The sequence below is a fragment of the Panthera leo genome, chromosome B2 (genome assembly GCF_018350215.1).
Source record: "Panthera leo isolate Ple1 chromosome B2, P.leo_Ple1_pat1.1, whole genome shotgun sequence".
Taxonomy (NCBI): Eukaryota; Metazoa; Chordata; class Mammalia; order Carnivora; family Felidae; genus Panthera; species Panthera leo.
In genome coordinates, this window is record NC_056683.1 from 40,775,227 (window position 1) to 40,790,921 (window position 15,695).

Below are 15,695 nucleotides of genomic sequence, written 5' to 3' on the forward strand. Positions count from 1 at the left end.
CAGGGGGCAGCATACATTTTATTTTCAGCCAAGACTGGACTCCCTCAGTGCCCCACCCCAGAACTCCAGGCCCAAGCCCCTCCTTCTGAGCAGAGGGTCTTTAGTGTTGGAGCCGGAGCTGGCCTGGGAGGATGAACAGGTAGGCAGGGGATGATGCCTCTGAGCTCTTGTGGGGCTACTCGGCACCTTGGGGTTCTCGGGAAGGTAGGCCGACTTTGGGTGCAATAGCAGCACGTTGAGAAAGGGCCCCTTGCTCTCTCAGGTCTCTGTGGGGACACCTGAGTACCTTTAGCCACTGTGGGCAGGGTCCCGGCTTGCAGGAGGCTCCTAGCAGGCGGCAAACTTGCGCTGGATGCGCTTGTACCGGAGCAGCTCCTGCTCACTGACCGAGGGCTGCAGCCGGGCAGCGGCCTGCAGCAGGTCCTCCATGGTGAGCAGCAGTGCTGAGCTTCCGGGCTCCAGCCCTGGGAGGGGATGACAGGGAGCAACAGAGGCTGTGGCCTGTGTCCGAGGAGGGCAGAGCCCTGGGTAGGCATCTTCTTGCCCAGAGTCCCCCAAAGGTCAACAGTCCCTCCTCTGAAATCTAGGACCAGGCCTGGTTCCCATTAGCTTTTTGGTTGACCTCTGGGGCTGGCAAGTGACTCACCTTCCTCCAGGTCCTGAACCCTGCGTTTGAGGGCAGCTGTCATGGCATCAGAGCAGAGGGAGTAGAGGTCTGCCCCCGTCAGCTGGGGAGGGCAGCGGTCCAGCACGTTCACCAAGCTCACGGAGGGCTCTAGCTTGAATCTGTCGTGCAGATACAGGAAAGGAGAGAAACAGTTTTACCTGGCATCCCCTACTTTGTCAAGAGGCATCCCTGACCAGCTTATTCTGCATGTTGCATTTATCCCCGGACCATCCCAAGGCCCAAGCCCTTTGGGAGTCTCCCCCTAACAGGGCATACTTGCGCGTGATGGCGCTCAGAACGCGTAGCTGGGAGGCGCGGTCCTCGCTCACCCCCACAAACACCAGCTTGTCAAATCTTTAGGGAAATAGGCGGGCATAAGGGTCAGGGAGCCCAGCATGAGAGTGGAGGAGGCATGGGATGGGGGTCAGGGGAGAGGCCCCAGTGGGCCTGGTAGAGGTGAGAGGTACGGGGTGCACACCTGCCAGGCCGCAGAAGGGCAGGGTCCAGGAGGTCTGGTCTGTTGGTGGCCCCAATCACAAACACATCTCGAGTGCTGTGAAGCCCATCCAGCTCGGCCAGGAGCTGAGACACCACCCTACAAATGAGGACATGAAGGCAAGAGAGTCCTTGGCCCTTCCTCGGCCCCTGCCCTACCAGCAGTGCCTGTCCTTACAGGTCTTCTCCACAGGGCCACCTGCTCGGCTGTGCCCTGTACACCCCTCCAGGCAAGCCCCCCATTCCCTTCAACGTCCCCCACCCAACTCCAAGGCCCCTATTTCAGAACTGGAATGACAGGTACTCTGGGTGCTGAACACTGTTGCAACCTGTCTCCCATCCCTCCGTCTTGGACCCCAGACTCCATTCTGGCTCAGACCCCCACCTGTCCATCACACCTCCAGAGTCTCCACTTCGCCCCCGGCTTGGAGCCAGGGAGTCCAGTTCATCAAAGAAGATAATGCATGGAGCCGCAGCCCTGGCCCTGGCAAACACTGAGGAGAGAAAGGGACACACAGGAGGGGGAAGCTCAGGGGGGTCTAAAGTCAGGAGATAGGGGAGGAAGAGCCAGGTGTGACAACTCATCCCTCCAGGTACTAGGCCACCCTGGGGAGGTCCTTTGTGGAAAGGACCGTGAGAACTTAGAAAGACCAGGAGCAGCCTGGGGGTGTTGGTAGGCAGCACAAGGGCCATCGGGGTTTGGGAAGGGCTAGAACCTGGGCCCCTCCTCACCCACTCACCTTCCCGCACATTCTCCTCACTTTGGCCCACATACATGTTGATAAGCTCGGGCCCCTTCACGCTGAAGGAGAGGATGAGATTTGTCAGATGCATAAACACACAAGTGACCTCTCAGCCAGCCCCTCCTGCTCCCCAGCCTGTTGCGGCCCCCAATTTGCCCACCATCCCTCCCACACCCCCTCGCCACCTGAGGAAGGTAAGGCTGCATTCAGTGGCTACTGCCTTGGCCAGGAGGGTCTTGCCAGTGCCAGGGGGACCATGGAGCAGAAGGCCCGAGCGCCTCAGGCCCAGGCTCAGAAGCTCTGGGTGCTCTAGAGGGAGCTGAATGGTCTCCAGAATCTCCTTCTTCACCTCCTGCAGCCCGCCCACATCATGCCAGGACACCGAGGGGATCTAGGAGACGGAAAGTGCATGGTTGGGGATATGGTGGTGAAGAGAGCTGCAGTCCTACCTCCAAGGACCTGGAGTCTCTACCTTGGGGGCTCCAATGGCCCGGGAGTGAGCTGTCTGCAGCTGCTCCAGTGCCTGCCCAAAATCCTCAGCCAGGAGGGGAAAGCCAGCAGCACACAGCTCCCCCTCATCCTCTTCACTCAAGCCGCCTGCCAAACTGCAAAGAGAAACCCAGGAAGGCCTCTGGAGGACCTGACGTACAGCATCCTTCCCATCGGGGTCTTGGTTTCTCCTCCCCTCCCCCGCCAGCCCCCACCCATCCACCCACCCACAGTTCCTCTTGCCTCCTCTTCCCTCCTGTGCCCAGTTTCCTTACCCCAAGTTCTTGATCCTGGCACAGGCTGCCCGGCTGCTGTGGGTCAAAAGGGCATAGAGATCCCCTACCACAAAGCCCTGGGGAACCACAGGAAAGGACACATGAGCAGGGCACAGTTGGCAAGAGCCCTCAGGAGGCTAGTCCCCCAGCTGGCGCAGAGGCCCCAGTGTTGAAGCCTCGGGGTTTTCTACCCTCACTCGCAGGGCAGCTGGATCGTACCACCGCGGCTCAGAATGCGGGGAGGCCTGTGCCCGCCTCAGTACTCACTGCGCACCGCCGTGCCAGCTGTGACAGCTTCACCTCTTGGCCCAGCGGGAGATGGGCAGTGAGGGCCCGCAGGACACTGAGCCGCTGCCCCTCTGACAGCACGGGCACCTCCAGCTGGTGAGGAAATGCTGTCTGGACGTCGGCAGGCAGGTCCTGGGCCTTGCTTGTGGTGGCCACAGCGATCAGTGGCGGGCAGCTGCAGACATGGAGTGGGCACTGAGGGTGAGAATGTGGCTGGCAGCCCCTGAGCCCTGTCCTGTCAGGAGGCTGGTGCTGTAGGGCAGAGAGGTGGGTGGGTGCTGGGATGGGAGAGGAGGTGAGTACCCCACAGCTTCCTGGATGGGGCTCCATGGGCATACCTTGAGAGGGGGACCTATGCTTCCCCCCTCACACAGGGAGCTCACTGAGGGTAGAGCCTGTGCTTTTTTTCTAGTGCTCCCCACAAAACACGAGGGAGCACATCCTCCTCCCTCTGAATACCCCAAGCTCCTCTGCTCAGGGCCGTCTGGAGAATGGCCAAATGGGCAGGATGTCTGAGAAGCCATTGAGGAAGAGAGGGCAAAAGGCTGAAGAGAGATGAGGGTGGCTTGGCCCTGCCCCTTTACAGACCCAGCTCTGTATAATACCTGGTGAGGGGGTCCTCATCAAGGAGGAGGTGACGCAGCGTGGCCACCACACGGGCGTCCTCACCGAGCCCATCACGGTCCCGACCCAGAAGGTCCACGGCTGTCAGCAATAGAACCACAGGCCGGCAGCGCCGGGCCCGGGAGAAGATGGCCTGCAGTTTTGTCTCCACAGCTCCGCTACTGTCTGCACAGAGGTTGGAGCAGGGCACCTGGGGAGGAGACCCCGATGGTCTGTGAGCAAGGGGCAGGTGTGACTGAGGCAGGAATGGCGGGGAGAGGAGCCAGAAGATGTCGGCCATCTTCTTTTTAGAGAGCAGGGATGGGGGAGAAGGTAACACTGGCCAAGTCCTACCTCTTCTTTGCTCTAACTTCATTCCCTGGACTGTCCAACAAAATCTTCAAACCCCTTCCTTTTTTATTTTTTTTATTTATTTTTTTAAATTTTTTTAACGTTTATTTATTTTTGGGACAGAGAGAGACAGAGCATGAACTGGGGAGGGGCAGAGAGAGAGGGAGACACAGAATCGGAAGCAGGCTCCAGGCTCTGAGCCATCAGCCCAGAGCCTGACGCGGGGCTCGAACTCACGGACCGTGAGATCGTGACCTGAGCTGAAGTCGGACACTTAACTGACTGAGCCACCCAGGCACCCCAAACCCCCTCCTTTTTTAAAGTCTCTCTTAGTAGCTGAGAATCATGGGAATCTGCCTGACCAACTGGCCCACTGGGCCGAGGCATTAGGGCCAGGCCAGGGAGGAAGGGAGAAGGAGAATCTGGGCTGGGGAAATGTGGTCGGGGTTCTACTCTCCAGGTACCCTCACCTTCAGTAGGTGGAGGCCAAGGCGGCTGCAGGCTGCAGTGACAGCTGTGGTCTTCCCACTGCCTGGGGGACCATGGAGAAGGACACTGCTGGTTCCTGTCAAGAGGGCACCTCTGCAACCAGAGAACAGACACTTGTCTCCTCCATTCTCTCAAAGTTGAGAGCCCTCAGTAACAGGGGTCCTTGGATCTAGAAAGCAGACAGCCTGTTTCTTTTTTCTTGAGGCATCCCCTTTCCTCCAGGGCTGTTTCCATATGGTGAGGTTGTATTTCCCATACTACCCGTGGTGCTCTGGAGGGGGCATGGAGTATGTCCACCAGCCAGGACAACTCCCTTGTCGCTGCCTTCAGTAAAGCCTTGACTGTTACGTCTGGTCTGGAATCACGAGGAATTAGGGAACGGTCTGTGTCTACACTTAGGCCAGTGGTATGAGGAACTGCATCTTTTGGGGCCAGGGTGGTGAAGGACAGAATGGGTAGTGAGCTCCCCAAGGGGAAGGGCAGTCTCAGAGACAGCTGTCTCTGGTAGAGATTCTTCCTCCCCAGCCGACCCTGGAGGATGGAGATTATCCCCAGAAAGGAGCCTAGGAATTTGCTTACAGAAAGGACATGGGCGAGTGGCCTGGGCATGCTAGTTTGAGGGAGGTCCACCCAATCCCACTCCGGCCAGCGCATTAGGAACTACTTGTCCAGCCCCCTGCCCCTCCAGAGATGTTCTGAGCAGGCTTTCCTCACACCCTGAGGCCACGCCTCACTCACCCTGGCTGGAGGCGAGGCTTCAGGGCAGCACAGAGCTCGGTCACTAAGGCCTCCAGGCCCGGAGGAGACAAGCTGTTCCAGGGAGTGGATTCTCCTGAAGTGAGCCTTGGAACAGGGCTCAGGGTAGAACCCACCTGTGAAAGGTGGCAGGAAGCTTTAGTGTCTGGGAGTTGTTTCTGCCTCTTTCCCAGGTCTACTCCCATCCCCAGGGCCTCACCAAGTACAAGGAGGTATGGGCGGTGTCTGCCAAGAAGGCGCTCGTTGGCCCATCCGGAGCTTCCCCAAGGGTTTTCTTCACTTTAAAAAACATCTCCCGCCACCTGAAGGAAAGAAGCCCCATGAATCCCAGACCCAGAGCCCACATACACCCCTCCCTGAGGACAAGGCGGCTGTCTCAATCATAGAGGTCCCCAGCAGGGACAAACTCAAGAGCAGCATGAGTAATGGACATGAGAGTTATGGCATGGTGGGGGGTGGGGAAGGGGAGAGGAGTAGGGGTAGAAGAAAGCAAATGGTCTTCCTCATCTCCCAGGCTGGCCCATGTACATTTTTGAGGGCAGGAGCCATAACTATCCTCCACATCCCTCATGACAGCCATCAGGGAGCCATGGGGGCGTGATTCTCCGGGTGAATGGCCTACCCACCCACTCCGATGGCAGAAGACACAGCTGCACTAAGCAATGATCATCTGGCCATTTTCACTGGCTTCAGACTACTGTCTTCCCCTCAAATTCATACCTCCCAAGGCCTTCCAAAGCCTCAGCAGGAAGGGCTCCTTGGTTCTTATTCAATAATCCACAAAATCAAATTGCAGATACCTTACTAAAGACATCTAATGATTAATGATTCTCTATTTTGGCTGCACATCAGAATGATCTGTAAAACTTCTGAAAATCAGTATCTGCCACATGTTGTAGGATTCCATTCAGCAGATGGTAATTGCTGGGGGCTGAGGGATGGAGGGAGTACAGCGTGACTGTTAATGGGTAGGGTTTTGGGGTGATGAAAATATTCTGCAATTAGTGGTGTTGGTTGCATAACCTTGTGAATCTACTAAAAGCCACTGAATTGTACACCTCAAACGTGGATTTCATGGCATATGAATTATATCTCAATTTTTTTAAAGTGATCTCTAAACCCATGTGGGGCTTGAACTCACGACTCCGAGATTAAGAATTGCATGTTCTACAGACTGAGCCAGCCAGGTGCCCCATCTCAGCCTTTTAAGTTAGCATTTTTCTCTCCTTTGGAAAAAGTTAAAAGACTTCACAGGCCCCAGCTTCACCTTGATTCTGCTCCAATAGGTCTGAGGAGGCTCAGGCATCTGTATTTTTCAAAAGCTCCCCCAGCCATAACCAAGGCTGTGCAAGTCACTGCTAGTGTCAGAGTGAATTAGGGCTCTTCAGCGTCCTAAGGGTGCAGAGTGGGGGAGCGGGTAGGAGCTACTAGCCCAATTTTCCAGATAAAAATGATGACCCACCCTCCTCTTTAATCCTCAGGTAGAAAGGCAATGACTTGGCCCAGACTTGGGCCTCTCGAAGTTCCAATCGGTGCAAATTGCTGTTCACCGTGTCTCGCAGTCATAAAACTGTTTACTCCGGCAGCAAAGTGGATTGGTGGGAATAACTCAAGGCGGAGGGGACAGGCATACCAGACTGGTATTGTGAACTCTTGCCAACTATTAGGGTGGGCAGTTATTGTGGTTAAAAACTAGAACATAAAGAAGACTGTGACTTACTACTATTCAGTATACATGAACAGTGGGTGGGTCTATAACCTGGAATCTCACTCCTGAGTCACAGTGCACATGGTAAGCAGTGGAATCCAAGGAGGAACAGCACTGTGGAGGGTTAGGGGGAAACTCCCTTTCCACGGACAGCGGTAGGACCATCTCAGTGAGTGCAAGGAGCAGACTTCTAGAACACATCTGGGTATTTCTGGGGAATGCTGTGTGTTATTAAGAGCCAGACGGGAGACAGTGCAGCTGGATCCTGCTGGCCTGCTTTGGGGAGGTGGAACCGTGGAAGAGCCTGAAGAAGCTACACTACCAACACTGGAATTCTGTTCCAGGGATCTCAGGAGCCTCCTAGCAGGGCTTTCCTTACCAGGTCTGGGGGAGGAGGGCTAAAGCACTCATCTCTATCTGTCCTTAGGCCAACCTGCTGACCCCAACCCTGCTTTCCAGGACCTACTCAGGGGAAGAACTGTGTGCTCAGCAGCCAGAGAGAGGCAGGCCGCTAAAGGGCCAGAACAGCAGACATCCAGGAACAGAACAGGCTTGCTGGTCTATCTCAGAAGGGTCCAGTGCCTACTTTCCTCTGAAGGTACAAAGGGTGGGCATTCTGTAGGTTTCCTACAGAAAGCTAGCTCATAGATGTTTGCTATATTTAAGATGGGAGACAGAAGTGACTAATACAGGCCTGGCACTTTCTACGAGGCCCCAGTTGTAGATTTGATTTGGGAAAGCTCAAAGAGGCGCCGTGAGCATCAAGTGGGGTTACAACATGCACTACCAGGCGCTTCATCTGAGTACCACAACTCTGAGTGAACCAAGCTCTGAATGTTGACCAAGGATGAATCAGGTGCTCCAGACAAGGCATCTGCCTTGGCAGAGGACCCAAGCTGACTAGGCCAGAGACCTTGGGCATGCCAACTCTTAAACCTCAGTTCCTTCAGGCTGGTCCCATCACCTCACTGAAATCCCCTGAACATTGGCTTAGCGTGTCAATCGGTTGTGTTCTCCTTCTAGGACATCACTATAGGAAATCAGTCCTGGGGTATCAGGCTACACATTCTCCCCTTTCACAAAGCAGTCTCTGAATTCTCTGCCTCACCATTTTACACGGAACCCCTGTGATCAGAGTCGACAGGGTGGCAAAAGGATGGACTCCCTGTTTTGGGTGCTTGGCTCAGTCATGCTTATATTTCTCTTTATTGAGGATAAAGAAAAAGAGAAGGCCCCTCAATAACAGCAGCAATCTCTCTTTCCCCCATTTTGGGAGATAGGATTGAAAAGTTCCATGTGCACACACTATCGATTAGGGCAGAAATCAAAGCTTGGGTCTCTTTATGTTGAGTATATGGGAAGTGTGGCCCGAAACCTGGTGCAAACAACACTGTGGTTGAGAAGGAAAAGCAAGGAGTCTCATGTTGGTCTAGGCTCTTAAACTTCTTAATGCTTTACATTACCTATGACCACCCAACAAGTTGAGGATAAAACACCTCCCACAGGCAGTAGGCAGTGGTTCTTTATCTTTTTTCAGTCCTTCACCCATTTGAGAACCCGAAGAAAGCATGTACCTTTTCTCTAGAAAAATGTACATGACAAAAACAGCAGTATTTCCTTATATACAAAATTATTCCACACAACTTGCAGGGAGGGGATCGTAGAACTCTTGCACCCAGGTTAAAAATCCCAACTGTAGGACAGGAGGCAGCTGCATACCTGGGCAGTTTCTCTGGGCTTCCTTCCAGGACCTCTACTTGCCCAACTGTTGGCACACACAGAACATCCCCTTCCTGGACTGCCCTGCAACACAGCAGTGGCCCTGGTCAGCTCACAATGAGAGTCAAGAACATGGGCCTGACATATCCCCACATGTCCACTCCCAACCTGCAGACCATAGGGACCTACTGCCCACCCAGAGATCCCAAGCGGTTGTTCAGAGAACAAGTGTGACCTAGAATGAACCACGGCGGGGCGGGGGGGGGGGGGGGGGGGGTAGGGAGGGAGATGGCAGAGAGGCTAGAAAGGAGGATCAGAGAGCAGTGAGGGGGCGAAGCTGAGTCCTGGCTCTTTGGGGGCCCTCTCAATTCATAGGTTCCTCAGTTTAGAATGTCCAGATTCACCTCACGGTACCAATTTCTCTTCTATGGACCGCCTGCTACACCAAGAGGCATCTAGCCGCAATACTGCTTAAAATGTGGCTTTGTAAAGTCAAAGGCTCTGTGGGACCTGAATCTAAGGCATGGGATAGGAGGAGAGCAACAAGGGTGAGATGCTATCTTCTTGAAAGGGGGAAGCAGCTAACCTGGGTGTCTGAAAGTGCCGGTAAAGAACATGGTCATAATTTCCATTCGTGCTGTAGTGGGGAGAGGACACAATTTCGATGTGTAACTCTTTGGCAAACAGAGGCCCAGGCAGCACTGAGCAGCTTCCTTTGTCTTCAGGGGTGCTGGAGCCTTCCAAGTACCTCTATTAGAGAAATAACCACCACCTTATAACCTTCTTCCAAGGAGTCAGGCTCTGCCCTACCTTAACTTTAGCAGCCAATATTTCTATTTGCATCCTCTATCCACAAGGCCCATGGGAGGGGAGGCCTAAGGCAGCAGAACTGAATACCTGTATCTCTTCCCTGGAAACAGAAACCTCTCCTCCTAATGGGCACCAGGAAGAGATTTCTGACTCTGGCTCCAAACAGTTCCCCAGTAAAAATAATCTTTCTGTGATACTTTAAGTTGGCCCTGAGTCAGTAAAGTGGTAAAGACACTTCATTCCCACAAGCCCTTTGAGTAGCCACCAGGCAAAAACTGGGATTGATATTAATTGGACATTAGTGGGGACACTCTGAATTCAGGCTGTGAGAAACGGATACGATCTCAGTAAAGCTGACAGGATTGGTTCAGCTCAATGAGCTCCAGTCTGAGGACTCCAGAGTTTTTCCTCCATTCAAAAGGAAACCCACACCAGACTCCTATTCATGCATATCTTATATCCTTCTTGACATCTTATAGCACTAATTGGCTATGCCAGCATGATCTAACAGAACTTTCTACAGTGCTAGAGATGTTATCTACATGTGCTATCGAGCACTTGAGATGAGACTAAAGCAACCAAAGAACTGAGTTTTAATTTTTATTTAGTTTTAATTAATTGAAAAAGCCACAATGTGGCTAGTGGCTTCCATATGGGACAGTGCAGGCCTAAACCACACATCTAGGTGCCTCATTAAATATTAGACTATATTTGTTCCCCCAAATACAACAATATTCTTGAAGTAATCTAAGCCAAAAGCTTCTCTTAGGTACATTTTTAAAAAATATTAAAATCCAACCCCAGGCACTAAAGATAATAAAGAGCCCTCCCCTTCAAGGAATTTACAACATACAACTGAGAATTAGAGTACATAATCGTAACAGGGCAGAAAATAAATACCCTAAGGAAGATACAAAATGCTACAGGAGGAAGAATTTATGTTAAATATGTGGTAAGATTATGTAAGGCTTTGAGAAGGTGGCATCTTTAGATGGGCTTTAAAAGGAAAGGATGGTAGGATTTTAACAGATGAGGCTACAAGAACAGGAAGGAACTTGAAGTCAAGGATAAGCATGAGCAAAAACAATGAGGTATCATCCTCCATATTATTCAGTACAATTCTGGATACATTGCAGCAATTCAACAAGTAATTGAGTAGATTAACATACTGTAAACACCTGGTAATTTGACTATGCCTCTCTTCTTTCCCCTGAATAGAGGAAATCCCTTCCCATGCACCACCACACCATGGAGAGTTATATTTTGATTACAGAGAATAGATAAATGAGACTAAGAGACATTAGGATCTAAGGAGTAAGGGACCTAAATTCTACAGCTCTTTTCTTCCAATTCAGTTGAGGTAAGGAAGAGGGAATAAGGGGGTGGAAACATTCCTGACCTCAGTCCTGTATCCTACCTGAATTCTGAGCTCTCCCACTTCCAGGGGATCACAGCCGAGATTAAAAGCCAGAGTGGCAGGCACCAGGGCCAGTCCGTCAGCGAGGGGCTCTCCTGGCTGCCCAGAGCCAGGTCCCAGCCTTTCAGAGAGATCCCAGCGAGGCTCTAGGACCTGCACCTTGGCCAAGTGTGGCTGGGAAGTGTTCGACGACTCCCCGGCCCGGGTCACCCACACCCATTCGCCCTGGAAGAGGCCCAGGCTACGGAGGCAGCTCCGGCTTACACCCAGTGAATCTCCAGTCCCTCCCAGAACTCCCCGGAGTTGCCGGACTGTGCGGTTAACCGCGAAGGAGGACACCACGGGCGGAGGTGGGGGCGGGCTGCTGTCTCCAGTCTCCGGACCCAGTTTGGCCCGCCCACGGAGCTCAGTGACAGCTAGCCGCGTCCCTGGGCCCAGCAGTCCTTGCAACGCCGGCCGAGTCTCCAGCACCCGAGGTCCGGGGACTGGCAGGGCCTCTCCGCGCCGCACCAGCAGCGGCCCGACTCGCGGTCCGAGCCCGGGCCCCGGCGAGGTGCCAAGCAGCGCCCAGCCCAGCGCCGGAGGCCGCCGCACGGGCCGTGCCCGCACCCACGCCCCAGGGCCCAGAGCAAGGAGCCGCAGCAGCGAGAGGCTAACCAGCAGCTCCGGGGGCCCGGGACCCTGCTCCTCGGTCCCTGCGCCCGGCCCCTCCAGGGCCGCCACTAGCAACGCCGGCCCTGCAGGGCTCTCCCCTGCAGGCCGCAGGGCCAGCACCAGTCCCAGTCCCGCTGCAGGCCACGGGCCCCCGGGGGGCAGCAGCACCGCCAACGGGGGTGCCTCGGTCGGGAAGGGCTCCAGGACCCGCAAGACTGCCAGCGCCATGGTGACAGACCAACGAGGAAGCCGTTGGAGCGCGGCTTCCGGGCCAGCGCCGCACGCGGTTTCCGCTTCCCTCCGGGGAGGCGCGAGAAGAGTAGGAGGGGCGGCGCATTCCTGGAGCGTCCTCGTGGAGGGTGAGCCCCGGCTGGGATTGACGGGTTGGTGCCTCTGTGGCAGTAACGCATTCACTGCCGTTGCGTAGTCCTTTGAGACCGTGTTTGCAGGGATCTGCCTGCAGCGCCTGCTAGGGATTAACGTGCTCTTCTGCCACGCACTTAGCAGTTAATTGAATGATCAGCGAACTTCCTGCGTGCCCAGGACCAACTTGGCCCAGTGCTAGGAGCTATGGGTGGAGTGTTTAGGAAGGATTCCACTACTCTGTGGAACTCCTACACTTTCCAGTGTGGAACTATAGGCACTGGGATTTGGGTATTGTGGGGAAGGTTACAGGAGGGAGTGGTAGGATAAAACGGTCTCACAGTGCTTATGGGTATGTAGTGGCTGCTGGCTGGATTACTACATGTGATTCACGTAGTCCTGGAGTACTTGGTGCTGCCACATCTGTTTCAACACATCCTACACAAAACCCACGTTCCGGTGTTTCTTGTCCTGTTCCTTCTACTCCCAACAAACTTGAAGTGAAGACAAAGCAACTTTGCTTTTTCATTCCTCCAAAACCGGTTGCTCTCCCTTCTGCTCCTCACCCCCCCCCCCCCCATCAGTCCTTGCAGACTGGAGGCCCATGTCCTGTTTCTACCCTGGAGGGATGGGAAGCAGAGCAGGAGGAAGAGAGGTGTTTAAGGCTTCAGTCATGAGCACCCAACCAACAGCTTGCTTCCCAAAAAGATTCCATCCTTGTCTCCACCTCCACTGCTCTGTGCAAGTCACTTGGACACTAGTAGGCCACATTTCAAGTTATTAACAATATATTTGCACTTAGAATCAATGGATTGGTTGGTGGTAATCTGCTTTTTAAAAATTATTATTATTATTTTTTTAATGTTTATTTTTGAGAGAAAGAGAGTGTGAGCAAGGGAGGTATGGAGAGAAGGGGTGGGGTGGGGACAGGATCCGAAGCAGGATCCTTGCTGACAGCAGAGAGCCCGAGCCCCAGATCAGGGCAGAGAGAGAGGAAGAGAGAGAATACCAAGCAGGCTCCTCACCACCAGTGCAGAGCCCAATGTGGGGCTCAAACTCACCAACCGCGAGATTATGACCTGAGCCAAAGTTGGATGCTCAACCAACTGAGCCACCCAGCGCCTAGGTGGTAATTTACTTTTTCTGGACCTTGTATTCTCCTCCAACCACTGCACAACTTACTTCTTTCCTTCACAGCTGAAGAGCTTGAGGCAGCCCCCTACTTTGTACATTAGGCATTCCTGAAAATCTGAGAGTTGAATATTAGGTTTATATGTTACAAGGTATTTCTATTCCTAGCGAGACAAAATATTTTTTAAATGATTATAGTTCCTGGAGGTACTTCTAGTCTTAAACTTGAAATTTCCCAGTTCCACAATTTTTTTTTTTAAAGTAATCTGCCCAACATGAGTCTTGAACTCATGATCTCAAGATCAAGAGTCATTGGGGCACCTGGGTGGCTCAGTTGGTTAAGTGTCTGACTTCGGCTCAGGTCATGATTGCACGGTTCATGAGTTCAAGCCCCACATTGGGCTCTGCACTGGTGGTGCAGGGAGCCTGCTTGGTATTCTCTCTCTCCCTTTGTCTCTGCCCCTTCCCCACTTGCGCTCGCTTGCTCGCTCTCTCTCTCTCTCTCTCAATAAATAAATAAATAAATAAATAAGCTTTATTATTTTTTATTAAAATTTTTTTTTAGTGTTCATTTAAACATCCCTCTGGGCGGGGGAGGGGCAGAGAGAGAAGGAGAGAGAGAATTCCAAGCAAGCTCTGTGGTGTCAGTGAAGAGCCAGATGTGGCACTCAGTCTCATGAACTGTGAGATGATGACTTGAGCCGAAATCAGGAGTCAGATGCTTAACCGACTGAACCACTCGTTGCCCCACATTTTTTTTTTGGAGGTGCTCCTCCAATTCCACATTTTTAAAAATTTTTTTTTAAGTTATTTATTTATTTTTGAGAGAGAGAAAGAGAGAGCAAGCAGGGGAGGGGCAGAGAGAGGGAGAGAGAGAATCCCAAGCAGTCTCTGCACCATCAGCACAGAGTCCGATGTGGGGCTCAAATTCACAAACAGTGAGCTCATGACCTCAGCCGAAATCAAGAGTCAGATGCTTAGAGTCAGATGAGCCATGCAGGTGCCCCCAATTCCACATCTTAAAGGAACATGCAAGAATGTACTAGGGACCTGGGGTGCCATGCTGGCTCAGTTAGTTAAGAGTCCGACTTCAGCTTAGGTCATGATCTCGCCGTTGGTGAGTTTGAGCCCCGTGTTGGGCTCTGTGCTGACAGGTAGGAACCTGGAACCAGCTTCAGATTCCGTGTCTCCCATTCTTTCTGCCTCTCCCCAGCTAGCACTCTGTCTCTCTTTCTCTCTCTCAAAAATAAACATTAAAAAAAAAAAAAAAAAGAATGTACTAAGGACCTGAATTGAAATGGATGGAAGTTCCCATTTGGTAGTTCTGAATTATATTATGTGGCTCTGTCCCCTCAGTTTCCAGAGGGTCTAAGGACTGGGACGTTGGTGGGGTGGGTCCAAAGAAGATATGCCTGCTTTATATAGGCAAGCCCTAGGCCTCAGGACTACAGTGCTCCTCGAGGCCTTGGGAATGGGTAAATAAGTCTGATATCCTGCCTGCTTCAGCACACACACAGACACAAATATCCATCCACAAATAAATATCCTTTCTTCCTGGGCTTTTCCTCTATCAGATAATGGTTGGTGGGCAGTCTGCTTTGTATTACCTTGAAATTGTCATTAATCATTGGGAGCCAAATACTACTTCCATAAGATGGGAGTCTACATTTGTTGCCTTTACTTCCATACCTCTTGCTCACTCAACCCATTATAACCTTCCTTCCACTTCTCTAAAACTTTCCTGCAAAGATCACCCACAACTAGAGAATCAAGGTGGTGCTGTTTGAGCTTATCTTAATCATTCCCTGGAATCTGACACTATTGACCAATCCTCTTTTACTTCCTTTGCCATTATGACACCAGTTTTCCTTCTACATTTCTGACGGCTCCAGAACTCATCTTCAACTCCTCCCTTTCCCTTACCATCTTCCCCACATTCCAATGAATCATCAAGTCCTGTTGATTGTACACATTTCCCAATTCTGTCCTTTCTTCTCCATGCCCATGGTCTTTGTCTTGTAAGGTTGCTCTCCTGGTCAAGGGTCACAGGCTTTTGTTCTCTAGAGCCTTCTCCAATTTCTTCACATAGTAAATCGTCTACTGGAGTCAACTTTCTGAAACATACTCTTCCAGCCACCTCTAGGTTTGTGTAATTTATTACATTGTATCTTAAGCATCTGTTTATACAAGTCTGTGAACTTCACCAGTGAACTCCTTGAGGGCAGGAAATGATCTTATCCATTAGGACATTGGCTTGGGCAGGGTGGGAGTAAGATGTATTTCCTGAGACACTCAACAAACAACGAGGTAGCTTTTCCTCTGTATTCCCAAGGGTTCCTATCTAGCTGGTTCCCCAATCCTAGAGCACTTGCAGTAGGAACGGGGACCCTCTTTCCAAAACTGTAACAAACTCAGGATTCTCATCTCATCTCACCAAGGTCCCAGTCACCCAGCCTTCCCCTTTGATTCTCTGCATGCCTCGTTTAGGAAACGGATGCCCTGGAGGACTCTTGGGAGCTCTCTCCGCTAATTTTGCATATGCAATTAGTGGTAATTGCCCAGATGAAGAAAGGTGCCCTTCATTTTAGGGCTTCTTTCCTTCCATTCGTACTGGGCGAAGGAGCAGAGCGGGGAGAGTGAGAACCACTTTAGAAGGGAACCGGCTGCAAAAGAATGGCAGAGGCCGACGCACACCAGACGCCCGAGTGCGGTACTCGGTGCTAAGCTAGGGCTTCCC

The 15,695-nt window shown here is 52.3% G+C and overlaps 1 protein-coding gene across 2 annotated transcripts; it reads right to left on the minus strand.

Moving 5' to 3' along the window:
• Positions 1-11,728, minus strand: PEX6 (peroxisomal biogenesis factor 6). 2 transcript variants are annotated; one of them, XM_042938798.1, is made up of 17 exons: positions 10,811-11,728; positions 9,170-9,333; positions 8,584-8,667; positions 5,356-5,458; positions 5,139-5,272; positions 4,382-4,493; positions 3,563-3,771; positions 2,937-3,132; positions 2,670-2,746; positions 2,378-2,510; positions 2,091-2,296; positions 1,903-1,964; positions 1,548-1,656; positions 1,146-1,262; positions 944-1,021; positions 647-786; positions 1-464 (listed from the first exon to the last, which is right to left on the minus strand). In XM_042938798.1, exons 1-17 carry the CDS (start codon positions 11,690-11,692, stop codon positions 328-330), a joined length of 2,943 nt encoding a protein of 980 aa, XP_042794732.1. In that variant the 5' UTR covers positions 11,693-11,728; the 3' UTR covers positions 1-327. The 2 variants fall into 2 exon arrangements, with proteins under 2 accessions (XP_042794732.1, XP_042794733.1); XM_042938799.1 differs by lacking the exon at positions 944-1,021.
• Positions 11,729-15,695: the final 3,967 nt, after the last annotated feature.

Coding starts and splice junctions, on each gene's coding strand:
- PEX6 (XM_042938798.1), bottom strand. CDS start 11,692: ATGGCGCTGGCAGTCTTGCGGGTCCTGGAGCCCTTCCCGACCGAGGCA. Junction 1,022..1,145: donor GCCCTTCTGCGGCCTGGCAG/GTGTGCACCCCG, acceptor ATTTCCCTAAAG/ATTTGACAAGCTGGTGTTTG. Junction 787..943: donor CTGAGCGCCATCACGCGCAA/GTATGCCCTGTT, acceptor TCTGCACGACAG/ATTCAAGCTAGAGCCCTCCG.